Source organism: Balaenoptera ricei, chromosome 17 (assembly GCF_028023285.1).
Source record: "Balaenoptera ricei isolate mBalRic1 chromosome 17, mBalRic1.hap2, whole genome shotgun sequence".
In the NCBI taxonomy this organism is placed as follows: domain Eukaryota; kingdom Metazoa; phylum Chordata; class Mammalia; order Artiodactyla; family Balaenopteridae; genus Balaenoptera; species Balaenoptera ricei.
The window spans coordinates 26,024,327-26,049,912 of record NC_082655.1 but is presented as its reverse complement, the minus strand read 5'-3'; the positions used below and the strand labels follow the sequence as shown (position 1 = coordinate 26,049,912).

At 32.5% G+C, this 25,586-nt stretch overlaps 1 protein-coding gene across 1 annotated transcript in view; it reads right to left on the bottom strand.

The window, feature by feature from the left end:
* Positions 1-25,586, bottom strand: part of CSMD3 (CUB and Sushi multiple domains 3) — a 1,171,706-nt gene that overhangs the window by 77,053 nt on the left and 1,069,067 nt on the right. Inside the window, 7 exon segments of the mRNA XM_059902305.1 lie at positions 1,300-1,494; positions 3,025-3,210; positions 8,270-8,458; positions 11,117-11,263; positions 11,636-11,824; positions 16,900-17,013; positions 17,984-18,064. Of these exon segments, the coding sequence (XP_059758288.1) occupies positions 1,300-1,494; positions 3,025-3,210; positions 8,270-8,458; positions 11,117-11,263; positions 11,636-11,824; positions 16,900-17,013; positions 17,984-18,064 (1,101 nt within the window).

The following is a 25,586-nucleotide window of genomic DNA, read 5'->3' as shown; positions in this document are numbered from 1 at the left end:
GACAAACATTTGTTCAATAAATGCTTCTGCTGTAGATAATTTTTTTCCTTCTCTTTGAAACATCCTTATCCCATGTGCCCTTTTAATGAAATTATAATGGAAGAAGAATGAGCCTAGAGGAAGATCCTGGGTGAAAGTAAAAGCAAAAATTTACAATACAAAAGAGTAAAGAGTAAAAGAGTAAAGCAAAAATTTACAATACATATGCCATATTTTTAGAATATGTAATATAATTTAGGTATGTATTTTGAGATTTTTAATTCATCAATATGATTATCATATAAAAAATGGCAACCCCAAAATCCTATGCTTAATATGGAGATTAAGAAAATAAACATTTGTAAGTAAAATATTACTAGGTACTTGCATACTTACTATATATAGTTATCTGTTATGTTAAAATTTTAGTCTCCATAATCCAGACTTCAAATGTTTTATTAATTTATAAATGATGTATCCATATCATAAATGCTGTAAAACTGTGTTGAACATGAAATGAAAGGATGAATTTTCAGCCTAGCATATTTCCTGGTATTAAGTAAACTCAATAAATGTAGTAAAGAAAGTTCAAAGGAAGATCAAGATATTTCATCTGATTATCCTATGTTAAGTTAGCTTATCTACATTAGACACTAGCTATTCATATTATAAGAATGCATGAAAATAGAATGACTAAGATGTTCAGTTTGATTCAATAAATATTTATTGAGCTCCTGCTGTGAATCAGGTTCTAGCTGATATTTTCAACTTGTAACACCATTAAATCATAATAATAACTATGAGATAGGTATTATTGTAATTTTCTGGCTTAAAAAATAGAATAAACATCATATAACATCAAAAGGCAGAGGTTTTAATTAGACTCCATGTGTTGAAACCCAATTACCCACCATTTATAGGCTCTGTGACTTGTGTAACATGATAAAAATTCTTGGGTTCAGTTTCCTTTTTGATAAAATAAATATAATAATATCAACTTATTTATAGAGTGGGAACTAAGGAATAAATGAAATAATACATGTAAAGGGCTAAAAGCAGTGTGTAGTTGTTTTAATAAATGATAGACCTAGAATCCAAGGGAAGGATTTCTGAATCCAAAGCCCGTTTTGTTTTTTTTTTTAATAAGCATTTACAAATACCAAAAACAGTTACAAAATTTTAAGATGACCTGAGAATAAATGACCTTTTTAAATAATATTACCTCAATATTGCTCTAGCGTATGTAGAAAAAAGAAGTGATCAAGCAATTCAATCACCAAGGATTGCATATGAAATAAGTTTAGCAGAGTGTATACTTACTTTGGCAATATGGTCTTTCATTTCTCCAACTCCAAGTACCATTAGGAAGACATTCAATAGAAGCAGGACCTAGTCCATGATAACCAGGATCACAGCTGAAAACTACCTTGGTTTTGTATTCATAATGGGAACCATTCACAATTCTCCATCTTCCGTGTTCCAGAGTAAAGGAGTTGATGCTTGGGCATGTAACAACTATACAAAAACCAAAGAGATAAATGCTAATAAGTCAGTCATGTCTGTTCTACCTCTTAATTATATCTCATGTCTATTCCATTCTTAGTTCACCATTGCCTGAGTTCCTTCACTATTGTGCCATAAAAGGTCTTTAGCATTTTCTTTTTCATGTTAATCTCTCTACTCCCTCAGTTCTATGGTACTGTTGGCAGTTCCTTGAACATGTCATGCTATTTCACACTTGAAAGTCTTTGTACATATTATTCTATATACCTAGAATCCCTATTATTGACTTTTCCATTCTTCTTTTTTTAGATTATCATATCCAAGTTTATTCCTTAGTACAGGAAGACATGAAGTATATTTTAGTGATGAATCATTCCAATAACATTAGTTTGTTAGAATTGTCTGATCTTCTTGAAGCTGATTTAAAAGTATTCTTTTTTTCTTTTTTCCCAGCTTTACTGAGTTATATGTGACACAAAATGGAAAAAAGGGAACACTTGTACAAGTTGTGAATGTAAACTGGTAAAGCCACTATGGAATACGCACAAACAGCAGTATGGAGGTTCCTCAAAAAATGAAACTATAACTATCATATGAATCACCAATCCCACTTTGGGATATATATCCAAAGGAAATGAAATCAAGATCTCAGAGAGATATCTACACTCTCATGTTCATTGCAGCATTAGTCACAATAGGCAAGATACAGAAATAACCTACTCTCTTTTCTTTAAAAGTTTTGGAAGGACTATATTTTGAGGAAATTTGTTTTATGAGAATGATCTTTTTATGCAAGACTTATGATATAAACTTCAGCTAATTCAAAACTTGCTCAGCATAAGTAGACACATTATTAGACACTTACGTTAAGATTGCAAATAATTTAACAACCCCATTTTAAATGAAATCACAGCTAAGTTGAAATGTTAGTACTAAATAGAATAAGTAATTGATTTATAGAGAAAAATCAAAGACCTTATTTAAAAGCGCATTTTCTAATCCTTTTCTACCAAATATTTTACCTGAATTATTTTCTATAACCATTATTAATATTCATTTACCTATTACAGTATTGATGGCAGGAATGAGAACTATTCTAAATGTAAGTAACCTGAAGAATTCTGACAAAAGTTGAATATTATGGATCATCTCATTAGCATCATTTATGTTTATAAAAATCAGTTGAATGTATTAAAATATAATTTTATTAACATAAACAACATTTATTTTCAAAGACCTATGTATTGAAAACACATGCTGATTGATGGATGACTTTTTACAAAATAAATAAAATGTTGCTATGTAAAATAAAATGCCACGTTATTTTTTTGACATAAATATTCTGGAGCTTCTGAAAATGAGTAAAAATGTCCTTATACTGTATTTCAGTTCTTCCTAGTACAAGACAGCTTAATTTACTTTTATTTCCCTCTTAGACATCATTTTAGGGAATGGTTCTAAAATCTGAAAAATACATAAAATTTCAGATCATATAAGATGCCAGTAGAAACACAAGTGATGAAATTTCCTTATCATACATACCAACACAGCGAGGAGTCTTGTTATGATTGCTCCAAGTGCCATCTGATTGACAGACAGCAGTGGTAAGTTCCTTAGATGACAATCTATATCCATCATTACAAAAATAGGCAACTCGGGTTCCTACCAAGTAGTCTGTTGTGAGTATTCCTCCATTTGTTGGAGCTTTAGGAATCCCACAGGAAATTGCTAAAATAAATACATACATACAAAACCAAAGAAACAGAAAAATAATTAGGTAAGTCTCATAGAGTATAAAGCATGTAAAACTATTTGGAATTTTATTAATTCCTCTGAAACAATTTCAGAATATCTTCACCAAAACCCTTTTTGAACTACAACTTTCTGAATCATTTATTTCAAACTCTGATTGAATGTGTTTTTAAATTGGTGAATCCATACACTATTAATACTTTATTTCTCGGTTTCTAACTTAGTTTCTTGTCAGCATGCGCATGGCTATCAGCATGCACACAGATTATAAGAGGAGGCAAGTTAAGTAAATATAGAGTGTATTAGAGCTAATTCATGTCTGGACCTAGCAAATTAGGTCAACTCAATTTGACAGTTATTAAAGATTATAAAGGTAGTGGTAACCAACACTCATCAGGGTGTTGGCCAGGAATAAAACAAATAGATTTATTTTACTTGGAAGCTGGATATTACTTTGTCTTAGGTCCAGCCCAACTCTATGTGCTTGTGCACCTTCCATGGAATATCATGTGTACGGATATATTTAATAAATATAGGGCCAGGACTTATCATCTTAAAACCTAGTTTGGATCTTCCTGCATTTCATTGATATGTCTTAGATGTCTTGGTTTTTATCTACAATAAATCTGATTTATGTAAAAGTTAGTTTTACCATAATGGGATAATTACAGTATAAATTTATATTTCAATAGTTTATTATATAAAATCAGAAAACCTCTAAATTCTGAAATAACTAGTTTTATTGGTTTCATATAAGAGATTCTAAACTTGTAACTATATTTTTCTCGTATCAAAAGAAATAATAGAAAGATACGAGTTTAGTTTGAGTATTTACAAAAGCTGTAAATATTCTGTCTCCATTTCAACCTAAAATTGTTTCTACTTCTCTTTAAAAATCTACCACTTAGGTGTTTAATTTTAATTAATTCATGCAAATTGACTACAAAGTAAAAAAAAATCTTAGTAAAACATATAAAATTCTCAAAGCGGAATAGCAGACTCCCTACTGGTGAATAGCTTGATCTTTTGTAATTTGATAACCTGCAGATTATAAACAGAAAAGTAGTAATGTTGATTTAATAAATTATATAAGCAATCCCATATAATTATGTTATTATCCCTGCTATCTAATTATAGACCTCTAAAATAGTGTTGCAAAGGTAAATGGTTCCCTGATGTCTGTTAAAGCAATATTTGTATTTCCACTTAGGACTTCTGGGAATTTCAATTTGTAATAAACTGTTTCTCCACTGAATCCCCACCAAAGATTGTGTATTTACTCATTTTTAAAAAATTAACTGTACATTGTTGGGGTAGAATAGGTTAAATTTAGAGCAAAGTAACAATGAAATTTAGTTTAAATAGTATAGGTTCCATATATGTAGTTAGTATATAATGACTGCATTTTAGAATTGAAAAAACGACAACATACTAAAATGATAGGATAAATGTGCCTGTAGATAGTTTACAATTTAACTTCTTAGCTAAAAAAAAGGAAAACAAACAGAGTACAGAAGAACCATCATCACTGACTGATTGTCAGAAGCTTCTCTGCAGAGCTCTTCAACAAGCACAAATTAAAAGTGAAACAGAGATGTCCCCATACCTGTATTTGGCTGTTATATTAAATGTACTAAATATTAACCTGTTTTAAAAGTGTGTAGAGTTATCTTACTATGGTCTGATGGCATTTCCCTAACGGTTCATCATGTTGAACATTTTTAATGTGTTCATTTGCCAGCTGTATATCTCAAATGTTCACGCATATCTCATGTTGGTAGTGAATGTTGGCTGATATTTCCCTTTTTATAATAACTAAGATGACAATAAAAGAAATGTGCTAGAACTTGGAAAAAAAAAAGTGAAACAGGGAATACAAAGTGACTGTTTCTGCATAACCCTGTACAATACTTGATTGTGTAGAGGGATGATAATGGTTTAATTCATGATGAGGCAGGGAGTCAATGAATGATTAGTTGATGTGTAGACAAAGAAATAAAACACCTTCTCAAACTGAAAGAGACATAACAGACTAAATTTTCTATCTTTAATTGTGTTCACATTGTGTAACCATAGCTCAAGTAAATATATGAGGATGTGTAAGGAGACTGAAGAGACAAGAAGAATAAAAATAACTGAAGCATGCAAAACAAATTTGGAACAAAACAAAAATTGTGTGAATAGCTCTCCCCAATGACATTTAACCCTTTCATTTCAATTAGCTATGTCCAAACACAGGTAACATACAACAAACAATTTTATAAAATAATTAATCTTTTAAAATTGTTTCAGTGAACATAAAGGATCAATTTTGGAAATGATTCTTTGAGTTATAAATATTTTATCACTTTACTATGCAAAATATCTTATTTTTCAGCTACATTTTGACTTACCAAACTATACAAGCAGCTCATGCAGCTCAATATCAAAAAAACAAACAACTCAATCCAAAAATGGGCAGAAGACCTAAATAGACATTTCTCCAAAGAAGATATACAGATTGCCAACAAACACATGAAAGTATACTCAACATCACTAATCATTAGAGAAATGCAAATCAAAACTACAATGAGGTATCACCTCACACCAGTCAGAATGGCCATCATCAAAAAATCTACAAACAATAAATGCTGGAGAGGGTGTGGAGAAAAGGGAACACTCTTGCACTGTTGGTGGGAATGTAAACTGGTGCAGCCACTGTGGAGAACAGTATGGAGGTTCCTTAAAAAACTAAAAATAGAACTACCATATGACCCAGCAATCCCACTACGGAGCATATACCCTGAGAAAACCATAATTCAAAAAGAGTCATGTACCACAATGTTCATTGCAGCACTATTTACAATAGCCAGGACATGAAAGCAACCTAAGTGTCCATCGACAGATGAACGGATAAAGAAGATGTGGCACAAATATACAATGGAATATTACTCAGCCATAAAGAGAAATGAAATTGAGTTATTTGTAGTGAGGTGGATGGACCTAGAGTCTGTCATACAGAGTGAAGTAAATCAGAAAGAGAAAAACAAATACTGTATGCTAACACATATATATGGAATCTAAAAAAAAAAAAAAGGTTCTGAAGAACCTAGGGTCAAGACAGGAATAAAGATGTAGATGTAGAGAATGGACTTGAGGACACGGGGAGGGGGAAGGGTAAGCTGGGACAAAGTGAGAGAGTGGCATGGACATATATACACGACCAAATGTAAAATAGATAGCTAGTGGGAAGCAGCTGCATGGCACAGGGAGATCAGCGGGTAGCTTTGTGTCCACCTAGAGGGGTGGGATAGGGAGGGTGGAAGGGAGATGCAAGAGGGAGGAGAAATGGGGATATATGTATATGTATAGTTGATTCACTTTGTTATACAGCAGAAACTAACACACCATTGTAAAGCAATTATACTCAAATAAAGATGTTAAAAAAATAACCTATTTGTAATTATAGAAAAATTTCAAATCAAGAACAATTAAAAAATGCTCCATATATAAATGTCATATTATATAAAAAAATCAATGAAATTATAGTGCTGACACTACAAAGCAATTTCAAAACTTCAGAAAATTCAGGATAATTTTTTATTTTAACCAACAGTTAATTATTTTCACTAAAGGTTTCTCAAAGATTATCTATATATATAAACAATCCTTAATAACTGAAATGTAATTGTTCAAAGTTCAGAGCATTTAAATGTTTATTTAAAATCCATATGATTTAGAAGTTATTATATATATTTTAAATTCCTGTGATTCTAAAATTATGAGATCATGATTCTTTCTCAAACCAATTCTGGGAAACCATTTAATACTAAAAATTTATAAATACTCCTGCTATTCATTGGTCAAAGGAAAGCAGATGTTTTGCTAGTTTATTAAAATGTATCTACATGAAGTCAGCACCTTCAATGTTGGTAACCCATTAAGTTTATGATACATCCCAGAATTCTAGTAAGTAATTAATGTTTCTGAATCAACAATATAAGGAAACAGTTCTTTCATTTCTCATTTATTTATACATGCCTATGAAAGCTATATTTTCATGAATTAGAAATTGTAATTTAACAGGTAAAATAAACCATTTTGGGTATCTGGTAATATCTATTCTCTGCTCATTTTAACTTGCTGCTGTTTAAATTTTAACTGATCTCTTTTATATTTTATTTGCTTTATATAAATTGCCTCCAATAAGTAGATTTTAGGTAACATCCATTGTTTATTAACTGAAAGCGTCCTGCATTTTTAATGTGAGGGTTCATAGTTGTTATATATGTCTCCACATGCTGGGTAAAATAAATCAAATATAAATTTAAATTTCATATTACAAAATAATGTGATGTTTGAAAATTTTCAAAGTCCAATGACATTACATTTTCTTGATGTTGAACTTGTCTTTATTACTATACCTAGCTAAGACACTCAACTACTCTTTAAAAACAAGACCTAGTCCAAAGCTCTAAAATGTGCCAATTGTTGATTTGTCCTTTTTTTGCTATAGCAGGATACAATGCTCAGAGAGGGCCTTGTTTTTTAACAAAATAAAATGGAAATGAAAGACATCTCTGTTGAGTTACCTAAACAGTGAAGAAAAAATAATGTGGTAATTGGCTACATTTTCCTCTTTTAAATTTGTTGCACTGAGAGCACATTTTTGCATACTTGATAGTGAACATCATCAGTGACCTTGCCTACTCTTATCCTCTCTTTTCTCTCTGCAGACTCCACACTAACACACACTTCAGCTCTGGGTCATTCATTTTCTGACAGCAAAGTGACGGGAATGGTAGATGTATGAATAAAGAATGCATATAAGTGGATAGAGTAAAGGCATAAATCACATAACAACAAATGAAGAACTATAAGACAATGTGCCTCATGCTCCTCAAATTTATCAGTCTGTGTTTTCAAGCCTTATTTTCCTTAGAGGTATCTATAATATGCTTCTGCATATTTATAATTTTTGAAGTTTCAACAATCCAGATAAGAGTTAAACGGGGTTAATCTTTTATTAATGCCATTTCTGGTTAATATACTTCACCTTGACAAGCAGGGACCGGTGCATCCCATGTATGATACCCATAGGAAGACTTTCTGCACACAGCACTGCTTTTCCCAACAAGTCGGAATCCTCGATCACAGGCCCAGCGGACCACACTATTAAGCTGTCCACCTGTCTGACTGATAATGTATCCATGAGGTGGGGATTCTGGTGTACTACAGTAGAAAGCTTTTTAAAAGAAAAAAATAAAAATCATATATAATTAATGAATCAGAAACTCTTTACAATCTAGAGTTATAAAAACCTAAAAGTAAATACTAGTTCATAAAAATTGGCCAATTCAATTGCCATCTATGTGAGTTTTACTTCATATGGACATATATTATTTTCCATCCACTTGACAATCTAGTGACATAACTTTTAGGAGACATAACTATTTCTGGGCTTTCTTCTGATTCTTATTGTCACTGGAGATGTCTCCCAATTGAAATACATTATACTTTCTTAATACCCTGGAGGTTCAAAAGCCTTACAAATAGTTTATTGAATTTTGGAATTGGTATTTCCTGTCATCTGAAGGGCTTAAATGCCACAGTTTAGTAGCAATATTTTAGAGCATGTTGTTTACATGTCACTTTGAAATTACCTGCAGACACCTATGTCATGTTAGTTCATGCATTTCATTTTGGTGGATGTCTAAAATAGTCCCTCCACGTTCCATAATCCTCTCTTCCAGTTTATTAAAGAGTTTCCATGCTGCCAAGAGTGCTTATATATGGTGATAAAAAATGCCAATAAAATAAAACTTCTTTCATCTCCTGAAGTCTAGAATGTCAAAAGATAACGTGAAATGGCTTTTTCATATATATGCACTTTTGAGACTGTTCAGCCTGGCAGGATCCATTTAACCCTTTGAAACGTCAATGTATTCATCTGAGAAAAATGAGACTTTAGGGGTAAATAGTAAGAAATAGATTGGACTTAGAATATATATGTCATAACCTGTCATTTTCTAAAGGAAAAATTTATATTCAATATGTCAAGCTGTTCTTGGGGCTAAAAATGATGTTTTCATTATATTTATATCTAACTTTGTCATGAATATCAACATAAATAAGGATTAGTCTTTAATATAGTGAATCTAATGCTTATAACTGTTGGATTTGAATGATTTCCCTTTAAGTTATTATGGTTATTAAAAATATAATTTAACGTTCTGACTTTTTAAATACAGTCTGGCACAACTTTAATAAAAAGACATTTACAAAGTTCATATGATAGTAACATACATTCAAATATGAAAAATCTCAAGAATGACTTGGGCGTATGTTTAAATTTTTACACATTTCTCCTTCGCATGCCTAATAACATTTTTCAAATTTAATAGATATCTATTATAGGATAAAACTTGTAAACATGTTATAATGTCAGTGACAAGTTACTTCTAATATGTAAAAGACAAATTGTTGATAAAGGCAAATTATCATCTTATAGTTTTAAAATCAAAGTAGACAAAAATTGTATTTGTACATTATATACATATATGCAAATTTATATAAATGAGTAAAATTCAAGAGTTTATCTTTACAACTGGAATTCAAAATTTATTTAAGTCCATGTCTACAATTGTTGTGTCAGAATAATCTATAAAATATATAAGAAAGTAATTTTCAGTAGAATTGATTAGCAATGACCCATAGCTTGGGGAGACATGGTCTGAATACTGTACAGATAGAGATGGTTGATTGGCTCTGAAGTATTCTGTTATTGAGCACATACCTATGGCATCTGACATGATTTAGGATGGCAATAAAGAGAAGGGATATAATCTTTGCATAATGGAAAACTATGTACACTTAACAAGAAAATTATTGGCTCAGTATCAGTAGACCTTATAAACAAGAAGGCATATAGGAAAAGCTATTTCATCTTGATATTAAGAAGGATTTTCGGCCTACCTCTTTCTAGATATTACTCAATGAAAAGCAATGATGACAAAACAATATTTTTTTTAAAACTAAATGTTTCTAAGTGATGTGTTCATCATTTTCTCTTTTAATATTTAATATATTTTAGCAAGTATCATAAATAGGTGGGCAAGAGTGAAGACAAAGATTTTTTCCACTGTATGTTTATCTTTCGTTTAAACTTCTCATTTAAAGGAGTTATATATATTAAGTAGATCAGATACAACTGAGCAACACTAATAACATTTTGTGAGAGTTCAAGGGAAATTTCTGCTGGGAAATAAAGCACTTAAAATATCAGAGTTTAATTTTTTTTTTTGGCTGGAAATTTTTTTTTTATAATTAATTAATTAATTTATTTTTGGCTGCATTGGGTCTTCGTTGCTGCGCACAGGCTTTCTCTAGTTGTAGCGAGTGGGGGCTACTCTTCATTGCTGTGCATGGGCTTCTCATTGCAGTGGCTTCTCTTGTTGCAGAGCACGGGCTCTAGTTACATGGGCTTCAGTAACTGTGGCACGTGGGCTCAGTAGTTGTGGCGCACGGGCTTAGTTGCTCCGTGGCATGTGGGATCTTCCCGGACCAGGGCTCAAACCCATGACCCCTGCATTGGCAGGTGGATTCTTAACCATTACACCACCAGGGAAGCCCCAGAGTTTAATTTATAATTAACTTAGATAAGTCATAAATACCTTAAGTCCTTTTAATCATTTCAAAATTATATGAAAGACATAGCATTATTATCATTACAATGAGGAAACTGAGGCATAGAGATGTTACATAAATTGCTCAAGAAACATCAATGGAAGAAATATGATTTAAATTCATACCTAATTAAATAGTGTATGTGTCTGTGCTCTTTAATCACAACCATACTGAGGATGCAGGTGAGATCTGTACTGAAGTTATAAATATCACATACCTATATATCTTATCCGGAAGCCTTTTTTGTTATTGCCATGATCTGCTGACCATTGAAGAAATACTTCATGACCATTGCTTGTTATATTAAAAGCAGATGAATAATCCCCACTGAGTGAAACAAGCACTGGACTTTGAATATTTGGTCCTTCAGAAAGAAAATAATACAATTTAGGTGTAACTGAATAATTCATCTTTAGTATTTTATATATTTAGAATAGTATTAAATATGGTGAAATTGATCCAGAATCAGTTTACTTCATCAATAATAACTTATAACATAAAATGTTTGTTTAAACATTTTAATTCCATAGCTAAAGCAGCTACAATTTATAACATAATAATCAAGCTAACTACAATTTTCATATGGTATATAGGTAAATTTGATGTTGACACTTCTAAAAATACCCATAAGATAAAATAAAATCATATAAGCAGTGTTTTTACTGAAGGTCTGAATGTATAATTAGAGCAGTTGAATTGAATTTATGAATATCCAGTAAATATAACCCATGGTTACCATCATACACCTGAAGAACATCAAATTCCTTTTCTGTCTGGAAGAATTCTACAAACATGCTAATATTATATCCTTTTTCCACAGAAATGCTCCAGGCACACATTTGAAGATTTGGGTAACTGTCAGGATATCCAGGGCTCAATATGACTCCCGTAGAATCCAGGCGTAATTCATTGGCAGGACAGAGCACTGTCAAAAAATATATACCATTAGATGATGCTAGTGTTTTAGACCTAAGTGAAAGTTGCATTTTAAATACTGAAAGTTGCATTTTAAAGTTGCATTTCAATACTTTAATTGAAATGTATTTAAGTGAAAATTGTATTAAATACCCAGTTTTTAAATGTTTTCATATTAAATAACAATAAAGGAGATAATATCTTGAGCTATGTGTATAAAAAGACAACTTGTATAATAAGCTTGCAGTTCAAAATATGGAGGACTGACCTAAAATTTTATGGTATTAATTTCCTTTTATTATTACATGGAAGATACATTATTTTTCTGGACAATAAATATATAGATAATAAAAATATAAGGAATTTATTGCCTTCTATTTCTTTCTATTATTTTCCCTATTTTCCTTCATCTTCTTACGTCTTCTCCCCTCTGCCTCTCTTGCCTATGTCTTTACCCTGTCCTTTTCCTTCCTTCCTTTTTCTTCTGTCCTCAAACTTTAACTCACTCAGGTATGTGAGGACAGACAAGAAACTGCCCTATCTCAGAGTATTCATTCCAGGCAAAGTCACTTCTAATCTCATGAATATGCTTAAACCATGAGGATTTAACACAATTTTGGGTCACCAGTTACCTTTCAGTTCTTCCTGCTATTTCCAGATCATAAGTGTAAGACAAAGCACAAGCTCTTCATTTCATAACAGTACCTCTGTTGTACATCCTGAGAATGTGTGTGCGTGCGTGCGTGTGTGTATCTCCAAGGTATAGTAAACTAATATACTTAAATTGTTGGCCTCAATAGCATTATGCATTGGACCAAATAATACAAACATATACTTAAATTTGCATTTGGAATGAGAATGTGACCAAGATGATCAAATCCTTATCACTCAAATGATGCCATTTCAGCCCTTTTTTTTCCTTAAGACTTTGAGCTTTTATGGTGTGGTAAGAGTATTGGAATTGCTCAAAATAGCCCACACAGTATAGAAGTAAACCAATATATACCAAACAGGATTTAGTTCAATATGATATAGAACTTTTTACTTGGAAGCCACTGTAGCCACTACAGTAAAATGTCCTATGTACATCACTGATAAATAGTTTTTAAATGTAGCTTGGACCAATTTTTGAGTGCTATTACTGCGTACATTCAAGCAACTGGAGTGAAGGGTAGACTAGATAACTTTTGAGGATTTGGTGAATTGGAAATACATCTCATGCCATTTCCAAATCCAATCACTATACATCAACTTCCACCTTGGATTTAGAGTGCTGTATCTCAAAATAATTAGATCACTATCTTAAATAGAATCCTTGTTTCTCAATGTTTGTTCAAATAAACTAGGCTTCAAAACACCAAATATTATTGCTAAAATACAGATGAATAGATGAAGGATTTATATATTTGTCATTTCCAGGGTGGAAGGACATGAAATATTTTGAATTATAAAGTCTTCAAGTAGTATAGGGATGGAAAAGAGTAAGTAAAATAGTGAATTATGGTAACATATGATTGTTCTTTAATCAAGTTAATAACTTGAAATAACTTGAAAATAACTGCCACAACTTCATATACAGATATTTGAATTTTTACTATAGAATACAGTATAGCTAATCTAAAAGTTGTTTTCTTTCTTTTTTTTTTTAACTTCTATTTCTCTTATTTGAATCTGAGATGCTTGCTTCTTGGATGTGATTTCAAGATTTAAAAAAAATAATTCAGCAAATAGTATTAAGTCCTTCTCAGTCTAAAAAGAGAAACCTGATGTTTGCTTTTCACAAAATGAAAAATATGTAAAATAAACAAACAAACAAACAAAGAAACTTGAAGGCTAGAAATGGAATGGAAAACTTGAGTCAAAGATGAAGAACATTAGTGAATATATAGCTATGGCATATTGAAATAAAAGATATATAACCATATGACGAACTGAAGTAAGTTTTAAGAAAGGGTTTATGTTGTGTGTGCCCCGCTGTTTAATACTTCTGAAATATTTAACTAAGTGAGTAACTGGGTTACTGAACATGTTATTCCCTTACTAAAAACCATTCAGCACCTTCAAAGCCCTTCAACTTCAGTCCCTGCCTACCTCTCCAGCTTTGTTTTCTGTTGCTCCTCCTCTGAAACAGAATGCTCCAAACATACTGGATGACCTATAATATTTTTGAACTCAGCCTATCCATTAGTGCTTCTGTTTCAAAGTCTTACTCTTGTCTGATGCATTTGAAATGTTAGCACATCTCAAAACCCAGATCAAGTCTCATCCTCTGTGAAACAAACACTTCCTGAACCTTTCCTCCATCAACCCAAGCAGAACTGTTGATTTTCTTCTTGGTACCTCTGTAATGTATGCTTCTGTTATTGCAGTTAGCAATTTTATGGCTATCATTTCATCACTTTTTTGACTTTCTTCTTAGGCTATTGTTATTGAAAAGCAAGTGCTGTATCTTAATGGTCCCAATGTTTTCAATTGAACAAATATTCCATATTACTTTTGAAAAACTGGTATGATTCAATGTAATTTACTGTAAATACACAAATTAACCTATTCTCACACTAACCAACATACGGCAAGAGTAAGACAATCATCAAGAGTAAATATGTATACATTGGATACTGTTAAGCACCTTTTGTTCATTATATCACTTACTTGTCACAGCAACTTTAAGAAATGTCTACAATTTTTATCCCCATTATGCATATAAGGAAACTAATGCCCAGAAAGTTTAAAGTACAGAAAGTCTCACACATTCAGCTAGATGGGCCCCATGTTTTTAACTATCTGTAGTCACCTATATATTTCATTTACATCAAACCCTTTGAAGAGCACCATATTTAGACTTGCTTTCCATGTTTTAAGTGTGATATAAAGAACTAAAGAGGATCCAGGGAGGAATAACAAAAAGATATAGCCTCTTTTAGGAAAAGTGAAAAAATCAAATAATTTAAAATAGACTAAAAACAGTACAGATTAGTCACAACAGATTCCAAATGAATGATAATCTTTTAGTGGGATTATGAATTAACTCAATTAAACAAAATTTTAACTCAGCTTTTTAGCTTAAGTGCCTGGTCAATTAATTAATATAGTAACGCTGCATAAACTCATTCTGAGGGATAATTAACTTTTAGCTAGTACCCATAGTGTTATCATGAGACAAAGATTGATCATCCTTTTTTGTATTCTCCAGAGCAGATAGAATAAGAAGAAACACATGTACTAATCTATAGAAAATTCTGATTTTAGAAATAAGATATTAAAAATCTGAGAGATGAGGGACCAAATAACAAAACTGTTTTGTATTTTTAATTAAATATAATATTGAATTGGGATCCAGATATATAAAAAAGAAGTGTTGCTCTCCAAGAGCTCACAATGAAGTTTATACATTGGGTCAAGGAAGAAATCCTGGTATGTAATTGCTTGTTCATTCAGGAGTAAAGGTGGTAGACTTCAGAATAAACAACCAACTTTAAGATGGCCTATAAAAATCATTGACTAAGAGCAAGGAAAATTCTTATATTGTTGCTGGTTATACCTCCAAACATGTCTTTCTTTTTGATACTGTAAAAAGCCCCTTATGAAAATTCTTCTATCTTCTTGTAAGGATTCCAGTGAGGTAGAAAAATCAAACGTTTATTCCTACTTACAGCATGCTTGTAATAATAAACAGAATTTTTGTTTTAGGCTCATTGTAACAGTTAAGATACTGCATAAAACAGATTTCTTTTTCTCAAGAATAAACCCCAGTGAAGGAAGTAATCCAAGAAAATCTGGAGATGTATAATCAAGTTCAATTCAATTTTATTCAAATTAACCAATATTTATAATTAGTTACTATGTGTTAGGCACTGTTACGGGCCCTAGGAGCTATACAAGTTAATAACACATGATTCCTGAACATCAAAATCCCAGTACATCATTCAAGATCCATCATGGTCTTGCCCTTATAACATAGTGAATGCCTTGAAGTCTGTACCTCATTGTCTTTCATTTCTGTGTCTTTGCATATACCTCTGTCACTTGGACCACACTTTCCCTATCGTAGTTCTACCAAAGTATCACTTTTCATTTGGAACCGATGACTCAGGGAGCAATGCCTCCATCAAGCTTTCCCTGTCCTATAAATAGTTTAAAATTTTGTGACTCTATAGCCCCCTGGCCTGTTTCCTTAGTACTGTATTGCTACAAGCTGTATGGCTGTCATATCCCTTACACCATGTTGCTTTCACAGCAGGGACCATTTACCACTTTCTGTTTGTTTGTTTTTTCCCTCAGATCCTCATTCTTAACAGGTGCTCAAAAAAGTTTAATGATTCTAGTGGTCAGAATAGAAACTACTTGCAGTCAACATTGGAACCTTTATTTAAAGTGATTTTTTTTTTTTGGCTTCCCTCGTGGTGCAGTGGTTAAGAACCCACCTGCCAATGCAGGGGACGTGGGTTCAAGCCCTGGCCCGGGAAGACCCCGCATGCCACAGAGCAACTAAGCCAGTGTGCCACAACTACTGAGCTTGCACTCTAGAGCCCGCGAGCCACAACTACTAAAGCCCGCGCACCTAGAGCCCATGCTCCGCAACAAAAGAAGCCACTGCAATGAGAAGCCCACACACCACAAGAAAGAGTAGCCCCAGCTCGCCACAACTAGAGAAAGCCCATGCATAGCAACGAAGACCCAACACACCCAAAAATAAAAAAAAAATTTTTTAAATTAAAAAAAGCATTTGACAAAATCCAATACATATTGCTAATGAAATGAGATAAATGTGCTAAGATAAAAAAAAAAAAAAGTGATTTTTCTTGCTTTCTACCTCCATGTCCACTCCTCACGCAAAAATAATTTAAATAGATTGAATTGAGTTTGGGATAAACTAGAAAAATTAAGCCTTGGATGAATTAAAAATGTTTACTTAAATCTGAGAAATAATGGAATGAAAAATACCACTTATGAGTTGTATAATATTTAACATTATTGTCAGTTAAATATATAATAATTACATAAAATAGATTTTTCTCTATTTTGCTAGTACTGAATTAAACATAAAACAGATATTTAGAAATAAATAATCATAAGAATTGGTACCTTGACAAACTGGAGGCGCTCCATCCATCTGGAGTCGTTCTCCTAGTCTGCATGTCAGGATTGCATTACCAACCAAAGTAAATCCTGGAAGACACTGATACCTAATAATATCACCTATTAAAAAAAAATGCAGAAGGGGCTTCTGATAAGCAACAAGGTAATGGTTAAAATAAACAGATGTTTCAATATAAAATTAGAATATTTTTTCTTTCAGTCATTTTCAATCAATATAAAAATTCTATTAGTTATAAGCAGTGATGACATTCAAAATATTGAACTACTAGTATGTCATAAGTACTGACCAATCAGAACTGAAGCCAAGAATAAACTACCAGTAAGACTGTACTGGGGCAATCTGGTTAGATATAAGCAATAGTAGTAAAGAAATAATCCTGTTGGTACGGGTAAGGTATTCATTAAAAATATATCAAGCAGTTAAAAGGAGATTCCTAGTTATTGCTATTAAGATTAGATTTACATTGGTCATTGATGTTTTCTTACATTTCTCAACCAATATTAATATTACTAGGATAATAATGATAAAAAATTATTATGATAACATTAGGATGTCTTCTTTTCTTACATAATTTTTCAAACTATTAGATATTATTGCAGTTAAATTTCCAACCAAGTTTTAAAAGGACTTTATTTACAATAAAATTGAGCATAACCAACCAATTGTTTTCAAGGACATGGAAATAAAACATGTCTTCTAATACACCCTACATATCCTTCATTATACACATCAGGTTTATGCCTGAATTCAAAGAAGAGTAGTTAAAACTACAGTGTTGGAAGGTAGCAAAATAATACTTTGGAAGGAACTACCAGAATAGTTATATGGCTCAAATTCCTGCACTGTTTTCTAACTGTACATCCTGGAAATACGTAATTCTTTCTTCTTGCCTAATACTCCCTTTCCTCTTTTCACTGTTATCCATTCTTAAGAATTCTAAACAATCCCCATCGATCCAGGGAAAGACGGTCTAAGACAGGCTGCTACTATTCTTTATTCTTATTTCTTTTAAAGTAAATACCTCTGCTAACAGTATGTTTTCTTTGAAAGTAATTTAGCAGACTTTACCTATTTCAAATTCATCATCTTCTGTCAAAATCTCAGCATTGGGTACGGGTGGTGGAGGTTGACACACTCTTAGTTGATAGGCTATAAAAATAGACAATGTTTATTCCTTCTCTGAGCAGCTATACATATTCACATATGTGAAAAAAGAAAATTACATAAGGTTTATTTATAAGAATAAAAATATATGGTAGAATTTATCAAGTTTCAACTATTTCTTTATTAAAAAAAATGCTACAACATTGAGGGAAAATTAATCATTCCTTAAATATTTTCCCATGGTAAGAATGCTTACCTTTTAACTCCTTATTTCTCACCCTCATTCTAGTCCTTCTGATTATGTGCTTCTATCTTGGCATAATCACAATTTGGAATTATACACTCATGTTTATGTGCTCAATGCCTAGCTTCCCAAGGTTCATCACAGAATCCCCTGCATCTAGCAAAGTGCCTAGCATTCAGTCATAATTGCGAACAATACTCAAGGCTTACTCTATTCCAAGCAATATTATGAACATTTCACTTATATTAACTCTATTAGTCCTCACAAAAATTTTATTTATTTTATTACTTAATTTATGTAACAAGTTCTATAATTATTCCCATTATATAAAAGAAAAACTGTTAAAAGAATTAAAGAATTTGTCCAACTCATACAGCTATAATATGGCAGAGCTGGGATTTGAACATAGTCTGGCTCCAGAGCCTTCTTTCACCATGCCAGATTAGTGTGTTTACAAAGTATCCATTTATTAAATTTTATGTTTCTAAACTGGTCATCCCATTAGATTAGGTAGAGTCTTATTTCGCATAAGGTAAAGTCCACTGAAAAAAGGTCTCTATGAATCTAAGTATCATGACTACTGGCCCTATATGATATCTGTATCACAACTGTTTGCTTGATTAAAGCCTTGTTTTCACTAGTTGTCTTCAAAAGATGTAATATACTATTATTAAGAAACATTTTACGCTGTTATAACATTTGAAGAAAAATGTGTTTTATATGCATAATTTCATTACTTAAACTTAGGAGTTAATTTCTTTATGTACCTCAGTTCGGAGATAAAATGAAGGAGGTTTAAAGGCATAGTAACTTGCCTGAGATCACACAACTAGTACAGGGTTTATCCAGAAGTCCAGCCTATGTCCTTTAACTTCAAAGCCCATATCTTCAGTATGGGCCCTATTGTGAGAGTATTATGAGAGTACTGAGGAATATCAACTAGGCTAGTTAGGGAAAATTCTGATAAAAAGAAATGAATGAGATAAATTTTAAAGGATGAGTAAGATTTTTTCCAGTGCTGAAGGGTAATCATGGGCAGAAGAGCATTCAGATAGAGGAGGAAACATGAGCAAAAATTACAATTATCAAGGTAAAAGGTAGTTGTGAGAAATGCCAGAGAGGTAAGGAAAGGGGGAGAGGAAGATACAGAGAGCCCTACAGGGAGAAATCCTTATGAGATTATGCTTTATTTATTTATCTTTTTATTGGAGTATAATTGCTTTAGAGGAGGGCATTTTATCTGATCTTTGTTTGCCTGTAAACTTGTTTTTAATCTTCATGCTAATCAAAAAGTATTTTATTTTAAAGAAGAAGCACATTTTTATCAATGAGGAATTCATGACTCCTGTCATCTGTAGAACCTGCTTAGAATGACCTAGATAACTCAGCTGGAGAGTTTAAAAGACTAGAGGTTGGAAATTATTATTATGAGGAAGATGATGCTCAGAGATACTGTGTTATTTTCCCAAGACCACGTGGGTGATGTGAGCTAAATTCTCTTATTCTCCGTTCTTTGGTACAATCAGCATTTTATAACTCTGTTCCTAGAGACAAGGGATCACCTTGGAGTCATGGAGGGTGTGAGGAGGTGTAATGTCCCTACCTCCTTCCTCTACCTCAATAAGAGCAATTCTATTTTCAACAATTTTATAGATTTGAATTCTGAATAAACTTTCCTTCGAACAAATTTTCTACAGTCTCCACCTAAGTGATTTCACTGATCCTGTTGACTTCAAGTCTGACTTTGTGTCTTAATTCCCAATTTTACATCATCAGGATAAATGTATCTTCTGAGCTCTTCACTGCCTACCTCCTCTTACCCTTTACTCTTATTTTCTAATCACAGAACTCTGTTTTGTAGCACATACAATCATGACATGTAGGATACGATGCCCTTGCATAGTTATTAAATAAGTCAGTGGTGTCTTAAAGGTGAATGGCATGTCAAATAAAATGATTCATCTAAAAGAGAACACAGATTTAGCTCAAATGTGTATTTTAAATGTGTAAATATCTATGTTACACAGTTTTTTCATTAATGGTCATCACTTTGAAGCTGTTTCTAAATAGAACAATCCATGGAAAACATGGATTAAAATACATACTCATGCTATTTAAAATTTTGATGATACAATTTAAAAGTTTCAGTTCTGCCCGTAACTGGATATCATGACTTGTTTCAACATTTATTATTTTCCATTTATTAGTTTACTTTTTCACTATTTGTGACTCCATCTAGGCTTTAAGTAACATAAGGGAGGAGACACTTCATGTGTCTTTTTCACAATTGAGTAATTAGCTCCTTTCACTTTACTTATAATCCAACACATATTTGCTAAGTAACACACAAAATATAGGTTTTTTTCAGGAGGGAAAGAGTCTCTAAACAAATAGTCTTCCCTAAGAAGACTCTAACTCTCAAATTGCAAATGGGGATGAAACAGAGGCAGTTGTGGGTTAGAGTGCATGTCAGTATCTTTTGAGGATGACCATTGTTTGAACAGTGCTCTGTTTTCATTCAAATGTGTACAGATGTCTGGTTCCTGCTCCAACAAATTTGCTTCTTAAAATCACTTTAGAGTTTAATTCTGGCAATATATTTGGTTATTTTTCATTTCCTATTTTCTTCGTAATGAAATAACCAACCCAATTCCAGAAAAGAATGCTGCATTTATCTACTTCAGTTCAACTGAGCTATTAAAGGCTTCTTCAAAAAAAGACAAAACAGGACACTGGCAAATTGCCATTCCTTCTCTAAACCACAAAAGCACAAGTGCACAACCTTTCTGCCAAATAAGGATGCAGTATTTCTTACAGAGGAAAAAAAATGTTCTATGTGCTCTTATAAATTCTAAGCTCTCTATAACCACTGTTGCACTTCAGTGGTGACCCAGATTAGTTCAAGTATGATAACTTCATGATTTGGGGAAGATTTGGAGGAGGAAAAGCACTGATAATTACATACTCAGTTATGTAATTTTGGTAATGTTATTTCAAAAGTTATGTAAAATAACTTTAAGTAGCTCCACTTGAAAGTAGAGTTAGGAGTATTTAAACAAATGCTATCTGAGTTCTAACTAAGAAGAAAAAATAATAAGTAATTTTTTTTCCATTTTGGAGAAGGTCTGCTAGTGAATTGATATGAACCATACAGGTAAGTTTCAGTGGTGCTTAAATTACTTACAAATATCACTTTTTATCTGTTAATATTTTATAATCAATTTGTGTCTCTGCCTATATAAGGGAGAATCTTTGAAATCAAGAGAAAATGTTCAGCCCTAGATTTAGAGATGAGACAGAGAAATGGAATGGATCATTAGAAATGGATCAACAAGAAGTTACTAGGTATTTTCCTAGAGGTGGAAAAACAGAAGTATAGTAAACACGCTTTTGGGAAATATCCTGAATTATCCATAAGAAAATTCAAATATCTTTTGCATGAAGTGACTTTCCCATATTCCAATAGCTAATGGAAAGTATCCTACCTTAGTACGGAGACCATTAGAGTCTGAAAAGTAATGTGCTAAAGGTCTCTTCTCTACATGGTTGAGTTGCCTAGCACATTAGTAGATAACAGAGCACATCAGAGGTGACAATTTTTTCTTTGTCAGTCTCTATTTTCCTTTCTCTGTTTACTACCATAGTTTGGTTTGTTTTGGCTATGAAGGAACACGTTTTAGCTCTTTAACCATCACTTTATTCTGCATATTGAAAAGAAAAGACTAAAGAAAAAAAAAGCAAAAGAAAACAAAACAAAGCACAACCCCTGTATGCTGTTGGCTTGGAGCCGGCCTGGCTCTAACTGATAGGCCATGATTTTCTACTGTTGACTGTAATCAATTTAACTAACAACTAACAGACATGATAGCTCTTTGACCTTGTTGGAACAAGACAAAAATAAGACCTTTCCCTAATCATGTCTGAGCACAGAAAAAACAAAACAAAACCCACAAAACAAAATGAAAACACTATCCAAACCACCAATATGACCAAGATCCTCCATCTCAGCTAGTATGAGAGAATGCTGCTACCCCACGCCAATCATAGTTTTAGGTGTGTTCCATACCTTCCACCTTCTAGAAAAAAATTAAGATACCCAATTACAGAACTGCTCCAATTTTCTAACAGCACCCAACCCAGAGGAAAAACATGCTTCCTTGAACCTTCCAGAACCATCTTACACAGCCCAAATCCTACAACAAGCCCCTCCTAACACCCTCTCACTGAGACTCCACGGGGTTTCTCATGGTATGTTGTCCCACACATTACAGTGAGCCTATAAACTCAACTTTGTTTAACTACAGAGGTGTTCCTGATGGACTTTGGCTGGAGGGGACTGAGATACTGTAGAATATAAATGCCATCTTATCACACACAGCAAAATACCAAAATATGGTAAGCAATTTTGACATGACTTTTTGTCATTTAAGTAATCACTAAGTAGTCATTTAAATAATAGTAAATGGCAATATCTTTTCATCATTATAGTTTTACCAGTTTGGTTTTTTAGCTGTGTGTGTGTGTATATATATATATATATATATATATATATATATATATATATATATATATATATAAATAATTGTATGATGTTCATACCCCCTATGCTCTCTGGAAATCAAACAATGAAACATTTCATGAGCTCAATGCTCTATTACTGAAATATGAAAGGAGGTCAGATCTTTACGTTGTGTAAGGCAATGGGGTCACACAGTTCAAAGCAATGGTGATTTATGTTTTATATAAAATGTGTCCTTATATCTACAGTAGTCTCTTTTAGGATGAGACTTTGTGGAGTTAAATATACTTGTCCCCAAATACAGCATTCATTGTAAAGGTAATATAACCTTAAAAGATGACCTAAAAGGTATTACAGGCTTTTTAAATATATTTCTTAAAAATAATCTGAAATTCAATATATAATCAACCCACTCATTCACAGAAACTGTGCCAATAACAGAAAACAATGGATAATATATATTATTAAATTGTATTATCCTAAGAAAATCTTCTGTAATAATTGAGGTTCCCTAATATCTGATATTAGAAAAAGAGGTACCCTGGATAATAGATTTAAGCATTAAAATGATACCTTTTGTTTTAAATTAATAAATATATATTCTGGCTATACTACAGTGGTTGGCATAAATCAGATTCCTAATAAAATTTATCTTATTTTCTCATCACACAGGGACCATAAAACATTTTGGAAACTACAAAGAGGAACACACTAAGTTGTGATAAACCTACCAACATATTGTTGTTAGCCTGTAGGTCCTGGGGAAGAGAAGCACTAAGAAGTTCAATGTTCCAAGCTGTAATTAGGAGAGGTATTTTCTAGAAAGTGAGATGACTTATCTTGATAAAAATGAAAATCATTGCTAATTTTTAAAGAAAAATTATGTTTACATACCATTAAATATAATCCATGCATGAGATAATACCAGCTTAGGACACTACCTGGCACTTAGTAAGAACTCAGCATAGTTTAGCTATTATTATGATTGCTGTTATTGTTGTCATTATTTAAAAAGAGGTCAGTCCTTAAGTCAGACAGACCTATTTTGAATTCCTGGCAGCCTTTCTATTTATTAGTTATCTGGCTTTATATACATTACAAATTTCTGTCTTTTGGTTCTTTAATTATTAAAATGGGGATAATAATACTTATATTGCAGAGTTATTACAAAAATTAGCATGGAAAGCATCTAGCATAGTGCCTGGCCTATTAAGTATTCAGTAAATGGTAGCTATCGCTATTAGAGTGACTATACAAAGTTACTGTCTGCAAATACATGCAGTTGAAACAGGTTTTGTGTAATTTACTTTCAGGAAGTCATTGATTAGGACTGAATACTGTTATTATTTATTATAAGACAAACTCATCTTGACTCTATGGCAGATATCAAGAAAATTCAGCTCTTTCTTTAGGGAATTATGGTTATAGTAATACAGAGAGAGACTAGCAGATTTCCTCAGATGAAGAAGAAATATGGTATCTGAGATAAAGTGCCTCAACATTTATGCCTGCTCTATTTCTTCACTGCATAGAACTTCCATTTTCCAAAGCTTTTTATGAATGTTATTTTTGATCATGAAAGGTTTTACGAAGGTGATGTTTTATAAAAGACAGATATCTGACTAGATCTCATAAAAACACATTTTTTTCTCCTTTCAGACATATTAAAAATATATTAAGAAATAAAACCTAAATAATCAATGTGACCTTAAGAAAATATATGAAAATACTGATCTGTTAAATTTATAAAGTAAGTACACAAGTCCTAAGAAAACCACTTCTGACTTATAGGTTTGGGCATAACAGAAGGAGCTATTAAATCACTAAGAGACTATAAAGAAAACTGAGTGGGGGAGTAAACCATTCTAAGCTTAGGTATATTAAATCAGCTTCAACTAAGTGTTAAATAGTGAATTATCTCCCTGGTTAACTTATGAAAAAGTACCAAATGACTTGACCAGTTTTTTTTTTTTTTTTTTTTTACCATTATGAGAGTTCATTTTGGCACTAAGCTATAGCTACTGAATACGAGTCATGGATATGAATATTATATTTTTGGTTATATTAAATTGTACTAATTATATTAATACCAATTTGAAAACAGGCTTTTTTGTTTTTGTTTTTGTGAGGAGGGATGAGCACACATGTACATAATTGTAAAATAACCTTTTTAAAAGTTGTCACTGGGCTTCCCTGGTGGCGCAGTGGTTGAGAATCTGCCTGCCAGTGCAGGGGACACGGGTTCGAGCCCTGGTCTGGGAAGATCCCGCATGCTGCGGAGCAACTGGGCCCGTGAGCCACAATTACTGAGCCTGCGCGTCTGGAGCCTGTGCTCCGCAACAAGAGAGGCCGCGATAGTGAGAGGCCCGCGCACCGCGATGAAGAGTGGCCCCCGCTTGCCACAACTGGAGAAAGCCCTCGCACAGAAACGAAGACCCAACACATCCATAAATAAATAAACAAATACTTTAAAAAAAGTTGTCACTAAGACAGCTCAAATAAACTCAATTAGACAACATTTTAAAAAGAATCGAACACACATGACCGTAAGACTAAAATATAATTACTTAGTCAATAATAAAACTATGAAAGGATTAAGAAGCATAAGTGTGATCTGTGTCCTCATAAAAGCACTCACTAGTATTAAACTCACAAGGCATATAAAACAATACAGCATACTGTAAGTGCTGAAAAGTTTGGTGAAAAGAGTAAGTGCAATCATAGAAAAGATGGTAGTGATCCTTATGAGTCTGACTTATCAAGAAAAGGAGAAATGGGACTTAAGATAGGTAGAGTTAAAGAAC